Consider the following 20954-nt stretch of genomic DNA (forward strand, 5'->3'; position numbering starts at 1 on the left):
GCCATACAGCTGCCTGACTATATTCCCAGCTGTCTTGTAATGAGAAAGTGAGCGTTCTCATAGAGTACATTAAAAAAAAAAAAAAAAAAAAATCATCATTGCTGCACTCTTAGATTGTCTGCTGTATAGCCACACAGGTAACTGCAGTGTAACTTACAACTGTCAGAGCTAGATTTAAAATTCTCTCTTAGGTAGTGGTAGGAGTGTAGCTGTGGCATTGTGGAGCTCAGAATCAGGTCAACTCTGGCTGTTAATTAAGATTAGATGAATATAGCAGAGAAGCAAGTGAGGTACGCCAAAGCCAGAATGCTCCTGATGCCCAAGCTAGCTCAGGTATCTCTATGTTGAACTGGCTTATGGCAAATATGTGCATACTTCACGTGCTTTTTATAAAAAAGCATGGAACACCAAGTGCTCATTACAAAACATCAGTTCTGGTTAAAAAACATTCACCTAGTCTCTTCAGCAGGCCTCGAGATACCAGGTGGTTTGAGAAATGGATTTCAATAGTTTATAACCTTAACAACATGGTGATATGTTAACAGCGTTTCATAGTGAAATCTTCAGATAGAGACCTACCTCATTTCATAGCAGCAGACTGAACAACATTTTGAAATAACTGAGATCTGATGACAACTACCTCACTCAGCCAGAGGTCAGAACATAGCTTCTCTCATATAAGTATGGACGCAGGAACAGAAGAGAACTATTTTTCACTGTTTTACCCAATCTAGTTTAGAGGTTCCAGGCTATGAGCTTTCTTCTCCTGCAGGGAATTTATTCCACAGTCTAATACAGTTGTTCACTGCCAGAAGGCTCTCTTGATTTTCAACAAAAAGATTTTAAATTTCACACCAAGCAATGATGTATGGACCCTTTGTGGATGTGTATACGCTTTAGCTGTTTTTAGGCTTATGTCCTTTAGTCAAGTTTTTTTGACAGACTGTACATATTTACAGTAAAAGCTCTGTTATCCGGCATCCCCTGAGAATGGGGGATGCCGATTAATCAAATATGCACCATCTGGTGCACTCCCTGGCATCAGTGTGCCAGTGGATGGGAGGGGGCCCACACAGGCTGCTCTGCCTCAGGCTGTGGGCCAAGGAAGTGATGATGAAGAAGAACTCGGCTTATGGCAGTGAAACCGAAGTGGGACTTCTGGTTACGCTTCTGCTGCTTCCCTCAGATGCTGGTTAGAGGAACTTTCTGGCTGATAAAGTGCCAGATAACACAGCTTTTGCTGTACTTCATTTTTTAAAACCATTTCTAGAAGTCCAATTATTTTGTCTTCTCTGAACTTTTCTGTTTGTCAGTGTCTCTTTATTAAGATAAAAATGCTGTAAACTTCTGAAATAAGTTCACAAGTAAGTGCAAACTACTTACGGGACCATATTGAAATCATGACCAGTTCTAGTTATGAATGAATATTTACACATGGGAGAAGTAAATTTGGTTCTCAGCTGTTCCTCATGATGAGACGTCAAGTCTCCATGACATTTCCAAAGGTAACTATTTTTTCCTAAACTTTAAAATATTGAAAAAAGATTGTTGCATTATAAAATAAATCTTCATTTTCAAGAAAAAAATAAAAAAAAGGAAGGAAGATAGAACTGGCTACTTTTAAGACTAGATCAGAATTTGTCAATCACACCCTGTATGTCAAATGCCTGGTTTAAGTTATAAAATAATATCCAATGCATCTACCATTCTTTCCTTGTGAACCTTTATCCTGGATCAGCTGAACTGTTCGACCGAGGGTTTTAACATGTGGGCCTTAAAATGAAACATATACTGGGGAAGATGCTAGAGAATCAGATCTTAGTAGTTAAAATTGCACAACTGACTTGTAACTGTTACTATGAATCTTTACTGGGCTAACTTCTTAGAATTAAGCATCGTGCAACTAGTTGTTACAAAAATAAAGTGCAAATGAGGGGATGAAATAGGGATAGAGAAAAAGAGAACCCAATCCAGAAAATACATAGCAATTAACTGCTGCACTTCAAATGCAGTTGCCTTAGCTGCAGCTTCCTTTGCCTCTCAGGGCACATGGCAATTGGCTATTTTGTTGAGCATAAGCAATGCGGTTTTTTTTAAAGCTGACTCAGAAAGTTAAGTCGATTGGCAGAGAATGCCTACAGTATTTTAAGCAGGTTCCACTTGGTAGTCAAAGTGCAGGGTGCAGAGATACTTCAGTGATAAGGTGTTGCAACTTCAAGAGACAACATCACATCCATCTTTCATTTGTAAAGATCTGATCTAGATGCTATGGGACACATTCCTGGAAGGGGGGGCAGTGCATGCAGGGAAGGATAGCACCTGCCATATTTTCAAAGATATCTGTCACTGCCCCAAAGTACCCTGAGCTGACTCTGCTTGATATGTACAAATAACCTTCAAAACGTAGAACCAGAAACAAAAAGATATATAGTACGTGGAGGGGAGGGAAGAATATTTAAAGGGACAAATGAAGCCATATAATCCAAAATGTATAACTTTACCCTCCAATTACCCTCTCCATTCCACAAGTGACCACAATAAGAAGCTGACACTTTACTTTTCATTGTGACCTCTCTGCTCCTGCTAGCCCCTACTTCTGTAAACTTGGACATATCCCTAAGACCTGTCTACTGCATGAGTACATGCTGACACAAGTCTTAAGGTGTTAGATAGCAAGAATTCCTGCCCTCCTCTTCATGGTGCTATATGCTAACACTTTCTTGAGGTTAGGGGAACAAAGTCAACTGCAATGCTAAGTGGTTTAAAAATTAACAGGAAAAAATCTTACTACCATTTACCACTTCAGAAGATATTAATTAGTTCCATCAAAATCCTTATTGGAGGGGGAAACAAACCTTCAGCATGTAGTAAAAAGGGAACCAAGACAGAAAGATATCAGAGAAGAATTCTGCAATGCTGAAGACTCCATAAACAACCCAGTAAGTCAGCCACTGTGTGTCGTCATCTTTGTTGGGGCTTTCAATTGCCTTGATTCTGAAAGGAAAGCAGAATAGGTCAGTAGCAACAGTTCTCATTGCAACAATAATTGGGGAGGGAAGGGGGACAGTGCAGGGAGAAGAGGAGCTGTTGTTACCCCTCTCAGTTACTTTAATTTATCTTTGTATGGATTGAAGCTTTCCTTTCATACAGCCAGCTCACCCACAAACTGAATATCAAAGTCTCTCTGTATATTGGAAGGCTACAGATGCATTTTTGTGTCCCCTACTTACAACTCTGTGATAAAGGATTATAAGTAGACACCAACAATTCACCAGCACTTAGTTCTGTTTATAACAATCTTACTTTATAGTTATTTTGTGAGTAGGGAGAAAGCAACAGGACTTTTTACATATCCATACAGCCAAACTCTCAACATCATGGGGGTTGTTCCTAGGGGGGACAGTATACAGTTTCTAGGCCTTTGTTTATTTTTGAATGATTGTACCTGGCAGGTACTTAGTACCCAGTGATTGAGAAATTTAGATGGAAGTCAGTGTGAACCAACTTAGTTTGGAGTTTGTGCCCTCCTTTCAGAGAGTAAGCTACTGAACTGTGCAAATAGAGTACCAGAAAACTATCCTGGGGAAAAACAATGCTGACATATCAATGGGTGGAAGGATACAGAAGTACAGGCATACCTTGTTTTATTGCGCTTCGCAGATATTGCGGTTTTTTACAAATTTTTACAAATTGAAGGTTTGTGGCAACCCTGCCTCAAGTAAGTCTATCGGCGCCATTTTTCCAACAGCATTTGCTCACTTCACATTTTTTAGCAATAAAGTATTTTTTTAATTAAGGTATGTACATTTTTTTTTTAGACATAATGCTATTGCACACTTAATAGACTACAGTATAGTGTAAACATAACTTTTCTATGCACTGGGAAACCAAAAAATTCATGTGACTAGCTTTATTGCGGTGGTCTGGAACCGAACCCGCAATATCTCCGAGGTATGCCTGTACTAAACCAAAAGAAAAGGATGGGAACGGAGGGCCCCCCAAAGCGAAAAGCTGACAGACAGAGGTCTTGATCTGACTTAAATAAATATTTAATAGGTATACACATAAGGCTGAAATAGGGTGAAATTTATGTAGTGCCTATGTTGTTTTAGATTTTTGCAAACACTCCAGACAATGTTCCACTCAAACTAAAGAAGTAAAATAGCCAATTCTCCTGATACCTAAGGAGACAGCACTGCCAACTCTTGCAATTTTATCATCATAAGTATTTTAATGCTTTCATTTTCAGGGGGAAATGAGTTTCTAATTGATTACTTAAGAGAGAAACAAATCTTGAAAACATTAATATTAAAGGCTCAAACCTAGGTTGAAAGTAAGCATCCAAAATTAAAATGCAAAATAAATATATAAACCACAATTTGAGTGCCTGAAGATGGTAGAACCTTCCCCGAAGCCCTGCTACAAATTTAGGAGCAGCCCCTGTACCATTTGAAAGCACTGGGGGGAGGGAGGAGGAAGAGAGGACAATTTGCTCTCTCCCGCTCCTCCAAGCAAAATGGAAATTAACTTATTCCTGAGAACAAGTGTTTTTGTTGAAGCCTGTACTGTACAGTAGCAGATGTGCATAAAAATATAGATAAGGGCTGGGCCAATACAATTAGGTGCCTAGAAGTATATACAGTGGAACCTTATCATCAGTGATAAAGGGATCAAAAGAACAAAGCAGCTTTATTTGTAATTATGTACACAGTAAAAAGCAGCAGTTTATTATACTAATGGATTACTACTTTTCTGTTTATTCAGCTGAAATGCAACATTAAAATTCAGATGGAGGTTTCTCTACCCTGCAAGAGGCAACATCAGATCCCTCTCATTTGTAAGTAGTCTGATCTAGATGCTACAAGACACATTCCACGGGGGGAGGGAGCAGAGGAAGGATTGGCATCTGCAATCTTTACAAAGATGTCTGCCACAGCCCCAAAGTATCAAGCAAAAGTTAGCTCCTGGTAAGTACAGAGAGCCAGCAATGTAGAACTAAAAACAAACAATATGTGGCAGGGGGAGGAGAGGTAAGATCAAATAAAAATGGACAGTCACTAGTAATTTTAGTTTTCAGCAATAGGTTGGAAAAGTTAAAAAGAACAAAACCCTGTAAGACTGTCTTGCCTCATGAGCAAGTTCTTCGCTCTATTAAAGGCCAATGCCAGTGTAGATCTGTATTTTAAATACACAATTTTTCACAAGTCTGTCATTTTCACCCACCACTTCTTTCCAAGTAAAACAAGCACAACAGTTATTCCAAGACTTAAAGACATGGAACTTCATCACTGATAGGTCTGGCAGCTGTTGCACAAGCGTTGCTTGCGATTAAAAAAATCCCTAAATTCTTTTGGTTAATATTCATGTATGGTCATTCAAGAAGCTGCTGACTCATAAATGGAATGGATAGAAATCTACCTGATTTTTTTTATAATATAACTTTAAAATGCTACACTTTGATAGATCTTTTTTAAAAAGTAAGCTTGTTTTAAATTAAGGACAAGATGAAAATAATACACCATAAAATATACATAAGGATGACAGCACCAATAAGTCTTATATTTAAAGTGTGGCAACAGGTTTTGTTGCACAAAACTCCAAGTCTACTATATTTAACGTCAAAAGCAAACCAGTCTATGAGTAAGTATGATTTTAATAGTACATAAGAACTAGCTTCATTGCACTTAGAACAGGTTGGGTATTTGTATTGAAACAACTTACAAGTTGATCTCTCTTTTCTCTTCAGCGTCTGTTTCTGAATATGTCTTTACTGAACTTTACTTCTGTACTGTAATAGGAGACCATTACCCTTTTACAATATTCTATGCAACTAAAGTACATTCATTATTTTATCTGAACAAAAATTAAGACAGTAGAATACTCAATATACATCTGCATTAACAAGTGATAAAAATTAGAGATGAAGTCAGATCATTAATTATTAGCAATAGAGCAATACCACCAAAACTGACACCACCTTTTAACAAGTGTCATTTTGTCAAAGACTGCCTTGTTGCAATAGTTATTTGTATGCTGAGAGAACAGATGAGTCATTTGTGGTAAAGACCTATAAAATCAGTATTATTAGAAATCAAACAGGAAGGAAGGACCCAAAACCCACAAGGTATAAACTAAGGGAAAAAATTAAAAGACTACAAATATATTCCTTGCCAGTTTATCCCCTAACCCCATCAAGCTGCTAAAACACTGACATGCCATGTCACAGCACAAAGATCCATCTGGATACAAAACTCTTCCAAACATAAAACTCTCTCAATTTTATGGACTTTAACTAGGATTTAGGAATTCAAGCAATCATTTACATTAGTGTTGCACAAAGACAATGGTCTCTGAAAAAACATACTGCTCCTCAACAGCATTTTCTGTTACAATGCAGAATCAAGAACATCCCAGAGGGACCCTAATTTTAATGTTTCCTTTACTGAATTTTGTAAGTTTACAGTACAATACAACTCTCTTTTTACACCTCAAAATTTCAATTCTATTTTGTACCACAGTAATTGTTAGACTTTATTCTACATTGTTTTCCTATGACCTACTCTTTATTGTAGATGGTATTCCGAAGTTACCAAGTTCAGTTAACACACTTAAAATTCTGTGGTCCACTTTGAACTGATCTAGAAAATCAGTTTGGCAGAAAAAAAAAGTTTCAAGCTTTATGTACCTCTAATGTTATAAATTATTATTATTATTATTATTATTATTATTATTATTATTATTATTAGAGTTAACAATCCACAAAAGTACTTACTTCCCTTTTGTGTCTATGAACAACAGACAAACCTTTAACAATTGTAAAGGTTACAAGTATAAGGCATGGAACTGAGAAACTATTACTGCCAGAGGTCATATAAAAAAAGTTACTCAAAAGCCTAGAATTTATACTGCATACAAGATAAGCCTTATGCCAATAAAATATAAGAGATGCATAGAATTAAGATATTATGAAAAACATCAGTTTCCATGTCTCCCATATATGTCTCCAATATGAAAGCTTATATGCTTTGCTTTCCATTTCCATGTCGTCAGTCTAGTACTGGGTATAAGAAGGTATCAGCTTTAGATCAGAAGCTTTCTTGTACCATGCACAAAAAGTGTGTGTGGGGGAGGAATCAATACCAAAAAAGAGTGTGAATTTTCTAAATAACAACTAACCAAAGGAAAAAGGTTCTCCAATCTGTCTAGCCCTTCCCCATTTCAAAAAAGTGGTGCCAAAATATGTTCCAATCAGAGATAGCACATTCCTTCTCAGAAAACAAAACTTTGAGTGGCAGCATTGTTATAAAGCTGAAGACAATCAAGTGCTATCCCTCTCCTCACTATAACACTATGAAATGAAATACAACCACAAATGGGAGGGCTTTAAAAGGCCTGATATCTGTAACTTACTGTGTATTTACCTCCCTGTTAAATGAAGAGCCTATAAATGTGCTGTATATACCTCTCATGAAGTAAATAAAATTTGTGTTCCACTACTGTACTGTATTTGGTAGTACTGTTGTTCTGAGACAAAAAGAAATGCAAAATTCTAGAACTCTTGGTTCAGAGATGATACCATTTATTAGACCAACTAGGAAATTGCAAAAAAAAAAATATATATATATATATACATCTTTCTGCAAGCTTTCAGGCACACATGCCCTTCCTCAGGCTTAGGGAAAATTAAAGATGGTAAAAAGTCCCCACAGGTAGAAAATAAACTTCATTTTTTCCACAGAGGCAGCTGAAGGTGCAAGCCTGTTCAAAGAACTTCTCACAAAGACACACTCGTGGACCCAGAGTAACAGACTTCCACCTTCAGCTTCCTCTGTGCAAAAATGAAGTTTATTTTTTATTGTGGGGACTTTTTACCATCTTTAATTTTCCCTGAGCCTAAGGAAGGGCATGTGTGCCTGAAAGCTTGCAGAATTTTTTTTTTTTTTTTTTTTGCGATTTCTTAGTTGGTCTAATAAAAGGTATCATTTCTGAACCAAGAGTTCTAGAGTTTTGTATTGCTACTATAATGAACACTGGTAAATCTGCACTCTGAAAGAGAAGCTATCATGCAGACCTTCCCTTCCTTCAAATGTCCTAAGAACAAGAGAGAATCATCTTACCACATTCTAAAATAGCTTCCAAATGGCAGTCTGTGAGCTGCATGCAGCCTGCAAAGGGTTGAGTTATGGCCTCTGGGCTCCTGTTCACTGCTACTTCCCCTACTGCTCCAGCTGCAACAGCAGCCATTCTCCTCCCCCCAGGGGGCAGGCAAAGCATAGCAGGCACAGTGCAAAGCACTCAGGGTAGAGCCAGGCTTACAGCTGGTGGTAGGGAACAGCCACAGGAGACCATGCTGCAGTGTAGCTGAGGTGTCCTTGCAGCATGCACCCAAAAGGGATTCTGACCACCCCCCCAGTAATGCAGCCACTGCTAGCACAGCCCATGAAGCATGCGACCCCCAAGCACTCAGAAGCTGGGAAGCCCTATTCTAAACATTGGTACAAGTGGTACAACCCTTTTCCCCCCAATTGTTTTCAGTAACTTTTATTGTTACCTCTACTACTCCAAAAATGCCCTAACATGCAATCCTTCTGGTTAAAGTCTTGCCCACACCTTTTAACCTACAGTTTCATAGTATCAACTACAGCTTTCTGCAACAAAATGATGTATGAAACTTGTCAAAGATCAAAGTCTTTGATTTCAGATGCCGATGGCAAAAGGTCAGAGGCTAACACAACAAATTCTGCAATTGTAGTCTATCCCTCTGTATTAACAGTGCTGCATATACACACCCCTGTCTGTGCCTCATTTTAAATCACTTGAGCTTCTCATACGAGAGAGAAACTAACCTTGACAGCCCAGCACGAAAGATAAAGTACCTATAGTAACAAGATTAGCAGACTTTAATGAAACTGTAAGATCAGAATAATGTGTCGTGCTTACCCTGTTGTGACCAAACAGGCTCAGTACCACCTAAACTAAAAGAAAGGCCCCCCCTTTCTTGAAGGATAGGCTGCCAGCATGAAACTTGAGCAAACAAAGAAAGCACAAGTGCCAACCTGTTAATTATTCATGCCTGGCGTGTAGCAATTGGCTACCCTGCCTAGTATAACTTTGAAAGAACTTCCGCCCAAAGCGGAGATCTCGGAGCATTCCCAGGAGACACAATCTGTAATATGATCAGTTACAGACATCTCCCCACCCTGGTTTATTTTCTTTTGGCGTAACCCCGTTTCTGCTGGCTCGTCTTATCTTCGTCTGTCTTTCTCTTCAAGAGCTCTTGGTAATCTGCAGACCACAGTAATTTGTGTGACCTGCTTGAAACCTGTATTCATCAAGTCTGCAACCCACTGTAATCACTGGGTGACAGAGCATCTGCATGCTGTAACTCAGTAATCAACTCCTCTGCCTACACTGCACTACATCAGTAGCATAAGTAAAATAAACTTTCCGTGTAACCATGATGCTTTAAATCATCTGACTCCTGCTCGCCGTTAACACCCACCTGTCCGTCATAAATCCCTCCTCGCACCAAGCCGGTCATGCCAACCCAGGCTCGCAGGTCAAGGGTGCACCAGTCATCGGGGCGCAACAAAACTGAATCTTAAACACTTTGCTTTTAAGTAGCCAGATATCTGTACATGATTGATAATGAACTCTACTGTCAGACCTGGGCAGGCAATTATTTTGGGCAGAGGGCCGCTTACTGAGTTTTGGCAGGCATCAAGGGCCGCATGACAGGCAGCCAGGGGCAGATAAATATTAACTTAAATTTTTTTTAGGGGCCCCGCAGGCCGAATAGAATGGCGTGGTGGCCGGATCCAGCCCGCAGTTTGTGTTAGACCGGCCTCACCATTCTAATGCCATCTTTTCTTCCATTTTTCTCATCCTATCCCTGGTAAATCACCTAAAAATCACAGTGACATTGCTTCTATGCAGGAAGTACCCACATTTACATCTTCTTCACTGGTCTGATCTTTTTCTTACTCCGTACACCAAATTTGGACTTTAACCTTAAATCTTTCAGCCTGTCACCAAAAACACCATGTTTCAAGACATCATCTAAAACCACTTTCTGCCACACAGATGCACTATCCCTCTCTCCCCACAAAAAAAGAAAAAAAAATTAGTCTGCCATCTTCCTTCTCACAATTCATACATATATGAAAAGGGCACTGGATAAGTTTACTGGAGGTACGGGTCAGGAGAGGACAACAAGCCTCCATACATGGAGTCAGGTACTAATTACTAGAAGATGAACTGAGATGGACGTGGGTGCAAGAACAGACTGAGTACTGATCAGATTTGCAGGTGACCAAACTGAGAAGAGCTGTAAACACTTTGGAGGATAGAATTAAAAATTTAGAGGGATCCTGATAAACTGGAAAAGCTGGGCAGCAGACAAGAAGTATCCAAAGACAAATATAAGGATGGTACACCAAGGGAAGAAAAATAAAATGCAGACAAAAAAAAAGGATAACCTTCTTAATAACAGCACTGCCAAGAAATATTCAGAAATTATGGTACATCATAAACGTGACTCAGCACTTCAATGCCATCAGAAAACAGTATTAAATGAAATTCTGGATTATATTAATAGAAGCATATGCAGAGAAGATGACTATCACTTTACTTAGCAGTGGTTAGCCTTCACCTGGCATACTGTGTTTTCAGGAACTACATTTTAAATATTACAGAAACTAGAGAGGATCCAGAGGTGAGCAGCAATAGTAATAAAAGGACTGAAAAGCAACCCATATGGAAGAAAGGATGAAAGAACCAGTAGATTTGATCTGGAGAAAAGGCTATTAAAAAAAGAAGATATGATAGGTTTAAAGTATTTGAAGGCTGACAAAGGTGGTGGAAAAATGTTGTTTTCCCTTGCCACAGCAGGCAAGATATATTGCAGTGGATTTAAACTGTAGCAAAGCAGATTTAGATCAAGTCTCACAGAAATCTTTATACTTATCGGAAGACTCAGACAATGGAACAAGCTTCCCGGGGAAGTCTGGAAGTTTTCAAGGAGACACGGAATAGTTGACTACCCAGGAGAATTCAGAACTCTGTGCAGAAGACTAGATTTGGGATGGAGGTCTCTTCCAAAACTCCTGAGTCTCTGCACAGTAGCTCCTCTCCATCATGAGAACCTGCCACACTGACAGCCATTCTACGGCTTTTCTAAAACAAAATTACCACAATCCCAGTCAGGAATGTAGTTTTACTGATCCCTGAACTGACTGAACACAGCCAAGCAAAAACACTTTTTGCATCAGTGGAGCTTAACATGACTTGAAATCCCAGGGAGGGGTCCAGTAATCCCAACCTAATTTATCTATATGAGAGGCTGCACTGGTACCAATGCACTGATTGCTAGACCCAGCCAACAAATCCACATTTGTAATGAGGTTCAATTCAATTTATCCAATAGAAATCAACCAACTGGTCTTGCCTTTTGGTAGGTACCATAGCCAATTAGATATGGCATGCAAGCACTTATCTAGCAGAGAGCCAAAAATAAGTGTGTCATCCTTTCAGCAGAGGTACCAACACTGTAGTTCTGCAGGAGGAAGCCACTAGCTAGTCATGTGAAACCAATGTCTTTTACTTCCTCTGTGACTGCAAGGGCTAATTTTATTCCTTCAGAGAAGACTGATAAAACTGCATTTCATGTTCAGTTACTGCCCTGGTCTCTAGATTTGCAGGGGAGAATCTTCCTGTCGTTAAGATCAATGACAACACTATTTAAATTCAACAGGATCAGGCCTCTAGTACATTCTTCAAACCTAAAGAACAATAATGGACCATCTAGCATGAAAAAAACCAGAAAGAAATGCAGACTTGCCTATACTTGTCCAGAGTACTGAAGCAGATGTTTCCAAGAAAACTTATTTCCTGATCACTTAATTCTTCATTTTTCTGATAAACATTCTGCCCTAATGTAAACAATACTTGTTACTTGTACAAAGTAGGGTTTCTATATAAACAACTTTCCTCTAAAATTAAAAAATGAACAAGGAATTTTGCTCAAGGTTCACTACACTGTCCAAAATACTGTATCAAGACAAACATTTCTAATGAAGTAGAATCTGTTTATAGACTTACACAAAAAACAGGCTCTGATCAATAGCCCAGATTTCAACTCAAGTTCTTCAGACTTAATGACATTTACAGTCAAAACCCTTGATCCAAGCAGTCCTAGGTTTAGAAGGATGTAGGGAAAGAGAAAGTGGGTGTTTGGATTTTTGCCATCATTATATGTGGGTATGAGGTCATATTTGACTGCGTCTAGAAATGCGAGGCAAGCAGCACATGCAGCTAATAAGTATTCTGGCAGAGTGAAACATGTTGTTATATATTTAAAATTTAAGAGACTGCCTCAGAGCTGATGACCCAGAGCTTCCCAGCTCTCTGCAATGGAGACAGGAGTTTGGAAGCTTTGATACGACAAGGTTCCTGAGCTCCTAGCCAGCCTACCTTCTTCTCCAGCAGAACAAACCAAGGGGATCCCAGGCCATGGCCATCTGGTTCATTCAGCAACTGCAACCCTGCCCCCATCAAGCAGAGCCCATCACTCAGCAACATCAAAATAAAGCAGATGATCCCATACAGCACCTGTAAAGCTGCTGTGCAGGGTCACCTGCCCTGTACAACAATGCCATACTGCTCCAATTATGAAGCTGACCCCATGTAGTATAAGTAGACTATGAATTATATCATTTTTGAGAAGGAATGAAAAAAGGTCAACCTATAAATCAGAACAATACAGTAGTTTGTTGACAGTAGCAGCACAAATCGCAGGGCACTTTTCTTTCCCTAAGAATGGGGGGACTGTCCTGTCGTCCTTTGCCAAGATTTTCCCTCATACTACTAAACAAGCATTTCTTAAACCCAGAGAAACTTGCATTTCCATGAAGCAAATCACTATATCTAACTTTGAGAGCTTATAGGGTCAAAACATCACTTGACAATTATATTGGGCCAACATTTCAGTAAATCAGTGAAAATAAAGAGCAGTAATTCAGTTTTACTATTATTTAATCTTAGAATCTCTCTAGTTTCTAACCACCCATTACTTCTAAAGGGAAGCATGAGACTTGTTCAAGTATGATAGTGATCTGCTTGAACTAAAAGGCCCGTAAATTAAAAAAATCATACAGCAAATTAATATGCACTTCTCAGCACCTATAGTGTCATTATAACCCTAGATTGTGGGCTGTAAAAAAATGGTACAAATTAAAAACATGATTGAAAAGCAAGATCTGTCAGATCTCCTCATGTCTGAATTTAGAAATGAGGGGTGTGAACAAATTCCTCAATTGTGTATTTTTTATACAATTTCAGAACCAGCAATAGGTCATATTTCATTTGCTGATTTAGGAGAAAAAGTGTACTCACTTAACTGCATCTTCGAAAGGAAACAAAAAGCAGGAAATAAAGCTGAAAAAAAATTAATTCTCAGTATGTCCAAATGCTTTATATTTTCAAAGTGATATATAGTCATTATAGCACTCCTGAGGTAGGAGATATAGCAAACATCCTTATTTTCTGGGACATGGAAGGTGTAGGCAGAGGTATTAAGACGGGGTGAGCAAAATGTGGCCCAGGGGCCGGATGCAGCCCACCAGGCCATTCTGTCTAGCCTGCGGGGACCCTAAAAAAATTTAGAAAATTAATATTTATCTGCCCTGGGCTGACTGTCATGTGGCCCTTGATGGCTTGCCAAAACTCAGTAAGCAGCCCCCTGCCCAAAATAATTGCCTGCCCCTGTATTAAGTGATTTACTTAGGGCTACATAATGAAAAAACCCACAAAATTAAGAACTTGTGTTTCTGTTTTCCCAAACCCCTCCCTGCCACACCATTCTCTAGACTATGCTCTTTTATCAGATGAAGATGATAAAAGAATCAGCACTTACGTAGCAAAAATGTAGATAAAGAAAAACAATAATGCAAATTAAGCCAGAACACAAGACTGCATTGTATTCAGTTGTTTCTTTTTTAAAGATTTTAGCACTATTACTGCCCAGAACAACCTTTTTCTTTAGCAACTATAAAACACTAAGTAAATTTAGGAATTTTCAGGGCTGTAGGTTGTTAAGCTCACCACAAAAAAATTGCTAAGAAATTTGCTAAGAAAATGTTTTCCAACTATTTATTTGGTCTAATAAAAGTTATCAGATAAACCCAAAGAACCTTGTCTCCCTTAAGGAAGTTTCAGACATTTTAGACCCTCTTATTGCTTTTCTTAATCATAACCAAATACTCTACATTTTTTTTCTTCCTAATATATGCACTTTACTGTAATCAGTTCACCACCACTAGTTATAAGAGGAACTGTGCTAAACAAGGCTGGCAACATTTCCTCTGCTTCCTTATGCTTTCCAGATTTAGCCTGCTTAGTTTATTTAAGCGCTGGAAAAATTTACTTCTCTTCTTGTTCAGAGGTGAAACTGACTGAAGATATAAGAAGTTTTACCTCCAACTTCCATGGTTAAAAACCTCACTATCAGTGTGATCTACTACAAACAAGTAGAAGAGCTTACAAAATTCAAGTTGATCTACAGCACTGGTGCCCAATCTCTGTGCCCCATGGGCCAGCTGAGTGGCATGAGGTCAGTCCACAGACTGGATGTAGCACAGGTACGGTGCATGGGTATGATGCAGCACACCAGCTCAGCCCTACGTGTTAGATCCAGCCACAGACTGATTATATGCACTGGTGCAATACCATACCCAGGGCCACATCAAAACAACCTTCTGGGCTAGTCTGGGGTCTGCACACCTCACAGAAGGGGAAGGGTGGCAGCATTAATTGCTGTGGATCTTGAAACAATCCTATGATTATAGAATTACAGTTGTGGGTTAAGAGAAAAATATACATTACAGGTCTCTATTTGTTAATGTTTGATGATCTGCTTGGCATTGTCAGACAACAGAGAAATCATACCCCATTTTCCTAACTCAAAGGACTAGCTGTCCAAGTGGACATCCTGTCCATCCCTTGACAAAAGCAACTAGGAAAGTGTGCATTTGTAGCAGTGGGCCTAAATTTGTTTCTACAATCTTGTTTTAAAACATGGAATCAGTCATAGCACGGAAATGGGAATTGGACCCAATTCCTACTAGAAAACAATTTAACAGCGAGATGAGGAAACAGGAGGAATCTGCTCCCCTCCCACCTTTTGGAATGTTCTGCTTTTTTAACAATAATGTAGCTAATTTGACTCCATAAGAGTCAAATGAAGACCTTGGGACAGTATGCTGTAGTAACCATCTTTGGGACTCCCCCCTTTTCCACGAAGATTTAACTTACAGAAAGCATAAGAAAGTTCTCTCAAATGAAAGGATCCCCCCCGCTTTGATGCCTGGAAAAGAGATTTCACTTAAACTAGATTAGCAGACCCAACTATATGCATGACTTATTTTAAAGTGTCCAACAAAGAACGCAGTAAAATCAAATCAGAGCATTACTGAAATAATAAGGATCAACACTTTATCTTTCCAATAAGATTCTGTGAATGAAAAGAACGTTGTGAAAAAAGTTTACAAGTTACCAGCAGACAGGCATCATTCTAATGACTCTGTAATATAGAAACAAGTGCCTGTTCAAACATTGACAAAAGTTGAACTTAATTCCCTGAATTTTAGTTTAAGATTATTATTTCTTACACAACTTATCTTTTTGTCATCCAGAAAAATATAAAATACAGAAGTGGAAATGTGAACTGAAAAAGCACAAAATACAATGGACCCTTTCATCCATGTTCCACTTTTGAAAGGTAAGAATTTGTAGCAAAGAGGGAAGTATCTGCATGTAGGCACACATGTTGTGCTCCTCAGTAAAAAGGGTCCTGGCAAGACAGAGTGATGTACAGGTTACCCATGAGAAAACCTCTTCCCAATGGACACCCATACTCCACAGGAAATGGATACATGTGAAAACCCCCTTTCCCTTACTAAAGCAGACACTTATGTTTATTCTACATAGAAGTAAACAGAGAAAGAGTTAATTAAAAGTTATAAAGGGAAAGAAAACCAAATTTAAGATAAGGGCGGAAAAGCCACTGACTCTGTACGATTTGCCTCCATTCTGCCTTGAAAGACATGCAAGCTGCTCTTTCAACCAATTCACAAATTCAGCATCAGTTTCTAGATACTGACATGTAATCATTCTCCACATCCATATTTGACTATTCACATATAATAAGCTACATGCAAATAGCGAGGTACTGCAGGGATGAGTGCTATAAAACTTTTAAACAAAGACTGCCTCATGTTGTAAAATTACTTGGTACTGAAACATGCCATGTTGTATAACCACAACTCCCACGTGACTTCCTTAAAATGTAGTAAGACCATCAAGAGGAAAGCGACACGCCAACAAGTTACACTTTCCACCAATAGATTCTAGAGAATGAATAAAGCATGCTATTCCTTTAAAGTTTTTGGTATATTTTAAGTTAGTTGCTATCAAGTGTTACCTAGATAGAAAATAGTTCTTTTAAATGTCAGCAGTACAAGTCACTGAACACCATTTACCTAAACTTATCTGGAAAAAGTCTTTTTGTCTGTAATTTTCTAAAGTAACACCCCCTAACGAGAGCAAGTACAGAAAACCACTCTGTAGTTTTAAACCTTGTGATTTTTAGTTGTTTTAAGAAGGTAGGATTAATTTAGTCCAAGTCCAAAACTGAGCCAAAGTTCAGATGTCAGAAAAAGAGGAAGAACAAACACCCCAATGTAATTTGCATTTGTCCTTATAAAACAGCAAGGAATTGTCCTGATGTTAGCCAGAGAACATTTTCACAAGTGCTGCTTATATATTCATAAAATGCCTAGTATCTTTAAAAAAAGAGAGACATGAATTCTATCATGTAATGACAAACAACAGTTTTTAAAAAGCACAGTACAGCTGGGGAAACTTCCATTTTATGAATAGATTACTGGAAGCTTTTTTTAAAATCCACTTCCAAAAACATTTACAACATAAGATATTTTGTTTTGTCTGAACAGGAAATTGATTTTAAAGTTACTTTAGTACTTGTGAGCTAGACTGATGATCCTAGCTACAGGAGGCGCGCGCACAAATTCTTCATGCCATCTCAGGATTTAAAACAAAAAAACAAAACAGAAACAAAAATAAAGTTTTAAAATAATCTCTTGCTACCAGTCACTCTTCCAACATCTAACTTCTGTATCAGCTGGTTATTTTGGAGTGCACAGTTTTCATTAAGTGAGGTCTGTTTTCAAGTCCATTATACAATGCTTACATACTGACACTAGATTAAATTAGTGTCCTGCCAAACATCTGGAACCACACTCTAAACTAGAACATCCACTTTCCCAACTATAGACATTTTCTCTTGCTACTAAAAGCAAATACAACCCCATAAGTCAACTCACATTAAAGCCAACAACATTCAAAAGCTTAAAATCAGAACGTACTTCATAACAGTGACAGACTTCTTAAGCATTAACACAAGTGATTTTCAACCAGGGTGATGCAGCACCCTGGGGTACCTTAAGATCCTTTTAGGGTGCCATGGGATGCCACGCAATGTTAACACTGTTAGGTGCACAAACATGTGTCACAAGAAAAACCCAACAATTAAAAAAAAAAAAAATTCTGACCTGTGGTCTTTCTAAGTTCTTTGCAATAGAAGAATTGCTGTATTATTTTTCTGGAGTTAAAGGAGTGAAAAACTTTGCTACCATTTTCTAAAGCAGCAGTTCCCAACCTCAGGTAGCAACCCAAATGAGAGCTATGAGGGCAATGCTGGTGGCGCCACACATAAAAGATGAGCTGCGCCACATGCCAGGAGCTCCCCCGCCGCTTCCAGCAACTTGTCACAGGAAAAAGAGGTTGGGACCCACTGTTCTAAAGGGTACCAAAGCCTAACAGGAGTGCCTGGAGTCTAAATGGGTTGAGAATCACTGCACTGAGGAATCTTGACATCTGGATACCTACACAAGGGATCTGGAGAAAAGTCAGGTTTTCACACTTGCTGTTTAACTCCTAAATCTTAAGTGAGACAGTTCCCCCCCTGCTCAGTGCCCCCTTATACCACACTCAATGGAGTGGGAACCTTCAAGTGTACCTTGCTTCCATACTAGTGACAAGAACTATTAAACAGCTTAAAATCAGATATGTGACTGTGATTTTGCAGTGTCATTTTTAAACCACAACCAATGCATAGCTACCATTAGTAAAGCAGGAGAAAAAGGTCAGTTTTTTTTTTTAACTTAACAAACCACAAGCACTATCTCCCCATCCAACTATTGATTTGTTCAGTTATGTTATCCTCCCCTCACTGCCCTGGCCCTGGCCCTGGCCCTCCACCCCACTAGCCCTGCTCCTGCTTTTCTCTCTCCTTGTATCTAGCCATGTGCAGGCATCCTTACACAGAATCTGATTAAATGACCTTTAGCCCACAAATGTATGTGCGCGCATATGCACACACATATGTGCATGTGTGTGTGTAATCACTCACACACACACACACACACACACACACACACACACGGTACCTTTGCAAAAGTCATGGTGACTACGTTGGGGGAACAGCATAGCAGCCACTGAGGGAAGCCATACAGGCACACATCTCTCTTCCCCAAACAGCTACCCTGCTGTTCACTCAACATAGTCACTATGACTTTGGCAAAGGTACCTTTTCCCCTTACTTGCTTTACTTTTTCCCTTTACATTTTCTTTTAATGCTGTAGGTGCTCTCTAAACAGGCACCCTGCAAGCTGAATTGCTTTATCTGTTTCCAGGGGCAATCTAGCTGCAAAAAATCCTGCTCCTTCATACACGGGGGGAGGTGTAAACACATGGTTTTATATGTATATGCACATACAAATAAAGCCGTGTGTGCATGAATATAAAAAACAAAACAAAAAAAAAAAAAAACACACACACCCTGCTCCTTCAAAGTCATGGTTGTAATTATGGTTGGGTTTGTGTAAAATTATGTAACACACACAAAACCACAAGTTTGAAAGTGTGTGCGCATGCATGTGTGTAAACACCCCGCTCCTTCAAAATCATGGTTGTGCGTGTAAAATTATGTATTTTGCACACACACAACCATGATTTTGAAGGAGTGGGTGTGTTTTACACACACACACACACACACACACACAGCCAGCCATGTGGGCACACATCTAAATACAGACATGTCAAAACAGCTGTGTGTATGTAATTTTACACACCGAGCCATGATTTTGAAGGAGAGCATGTGTACCCATATACACAGGCTCCCCCAAGCCCCCCCGACCCGGGGCTCCCACGGGACACCGCCCTCCTGCCCCTTCTCCCTTGGTCGGACGGGCACTCACGAGACGTAGGCGGGGTAGGCGAAGCCGATGAGGTTGCAGAGCAGCGAGGCCCCGTAGCCGATGACCAAGTAGACAGCCAGCGCACCTGCCACGCCTGCGGGGACACGGACACAACGTTAGTGCGCGCCCGCCTGCCTGCACCACCCCCACGACTCTCCACGACCCCCCGCTCCGCCCGCACCAGCCGCGCTGAACGGGTACATGGCAGCAGCGTCCGGACACGTCAGCGCCCGGCGGGTGGGGTGGGGGAGGGGCGGCGCTGACCGAGGGCGAGGTAGGTGCGGCTGACGCCGGTGCGGGCCTCAACGCGCTCCAGCAGGGCCGTGACGCAGTTCTTTTCATGCAAGAACCGTTCAAAACGCTGCCGCAAGCTCAGCGTCGCCATGACCGAGCCACTACCGCCGCTGTCAGCTGCCTGCAGAACCTCGAGCTGCCCAGCCGCGGCCGTGACGTCACGGGACACGCGGCCTGGCTCCGCCCCCGCCCGGCGCGCCAATCAGCGCGGGGGTCTGCCGGCCTATGACTTGAGCTCAGCCTCGGGCTGGGCGGTGCCGCCGCTTCCCTACGCCTCTTAGGTCGGCGCGCCGGGCGGCCCCGCCTGCCCGCAGGAAATGCGGAGAGACCAGGACCCCGCGGGGGGGCGGACAGCGGTGTTTTCTCTTGGAGCAGCTGCAGCGCCGGGGTGGAGTCAGAGCAGCATCCCCGGGCTTGGGGGCGGGTTTCCCAACCCAGCCAAAGCCGGCCTGACTCAGCTGCTCTCTTGGCCCTGAGCCGCACGGAGCAGCCGGGCTGGGAGGCACCTCCCCGAGGCGGATTAAGATTTATTGGGGCCCAGGGCAAGCAGAACATCGGAGGCGTCTGCACCCCGTTTTAAACACGACTGTATCAGAAAGCATTGGTAACTAGACCCGCTACATCCGCTGTTCTGTCTCTCCTCAAGATCAAAATCAGCACCCTTCAGGGGGAAGAAAATTGCTCTTTCTTTCCCTCTTCCCTGAGGAAAGAGGGGCAGCCATGCACTTAGAGGCAGGAAGGCAGGTGCTGGAGGCTTCCCTGCTGCCCACTGCCATTCCTACATCACCCCTTACCCCCAGGACCAGCTCTGCGCCTGGGAGCAGCGTGAGTAGGGCATCCCCTCCGGACCCTCAGCAGCCTGGCTGCTGCCATGTGCTGTGCTGGGCAATATGCAGCTCCCCACATGGCACCGTGCTGGACCATCCAGCAGAGATTTTTCCCAGAGCACCCTAAGTGGTAGGGGCCCCTGGGTCCGGGGCCCACAGACCCATGTGTTAATCTGCCCCTGCCTCTAGAGGTCATTTAGCGCAGTGGTTCTCAGCCTTGTTAGTACCAGGATATATTTGTAAACATTGATGGGTCTGTCCAGTCCTGACCCAGTGCCCCTCACTCCTAACCTACTGCACCCCCTGCCCCCAAGCCACAGTCCCCCAGTTTGTGGGGCAAGGGTTGGCTGTGTAGGGTAGGGGTGTATGTGTGGAATATGGGGGGGGGCCCCAAGCAACCCCATGTAGGCTGGAACTCTGCCAACCTTCAAGGGAAAAGCCAGTTTCCCATGTTTTTCTCCTTTAAAGGAGAATCCTATTTCAAAGTTTGTTGATCCAT

At 41.0% G+C, this 20954-nt stretch overlaps 1 protein-coding gene across 1 annotated transcript in view; it reads right to left on the bottom strand.

Moving 5' to 3' along the window:
- Positions 1-19756, bottom strand: part of REEP5 (receptor accessory protein 5) — a 27406-nt gene extending 7650 nt beyond the window's left edge. The window contains exons 1-3 of the mRNA XM_019532481.1: positions 19599-19756; positions 19335-19428; positions 2856-2994 (exon numbers count right to left, since the gene is read on the bottom strand). Coding sequence (XP_019388026.1) covers positions 2856-2994; positions 19335-19428; positions 19599-19719 — 354 coding nt within the window. The 5' untranslated portion in view covers positions 19720-19756. The remainder of the gene's footprint in view (positions 1-2855; positions 2995-19334; positions 19429-19598) is intronic.
- Between the last annotated feature and the right edge of the window lie 1198 nt (positions 19757-20954).

This window comes from Crocodylus porosus, unplaced genomic scaffold, assembly GCF_001723895.1.
Source record: "Crocodylus porosus isolate Cpor-Errol unplaced genomic scaffold, CroPor_comp1, whole genome shotgun sequence".
NCBI classification, from domain to species: Eukaryota; Metazoa; Chordata; order Crocodylia; family Crocodylidae; genus Crocodylus; species Crocodylus porosus.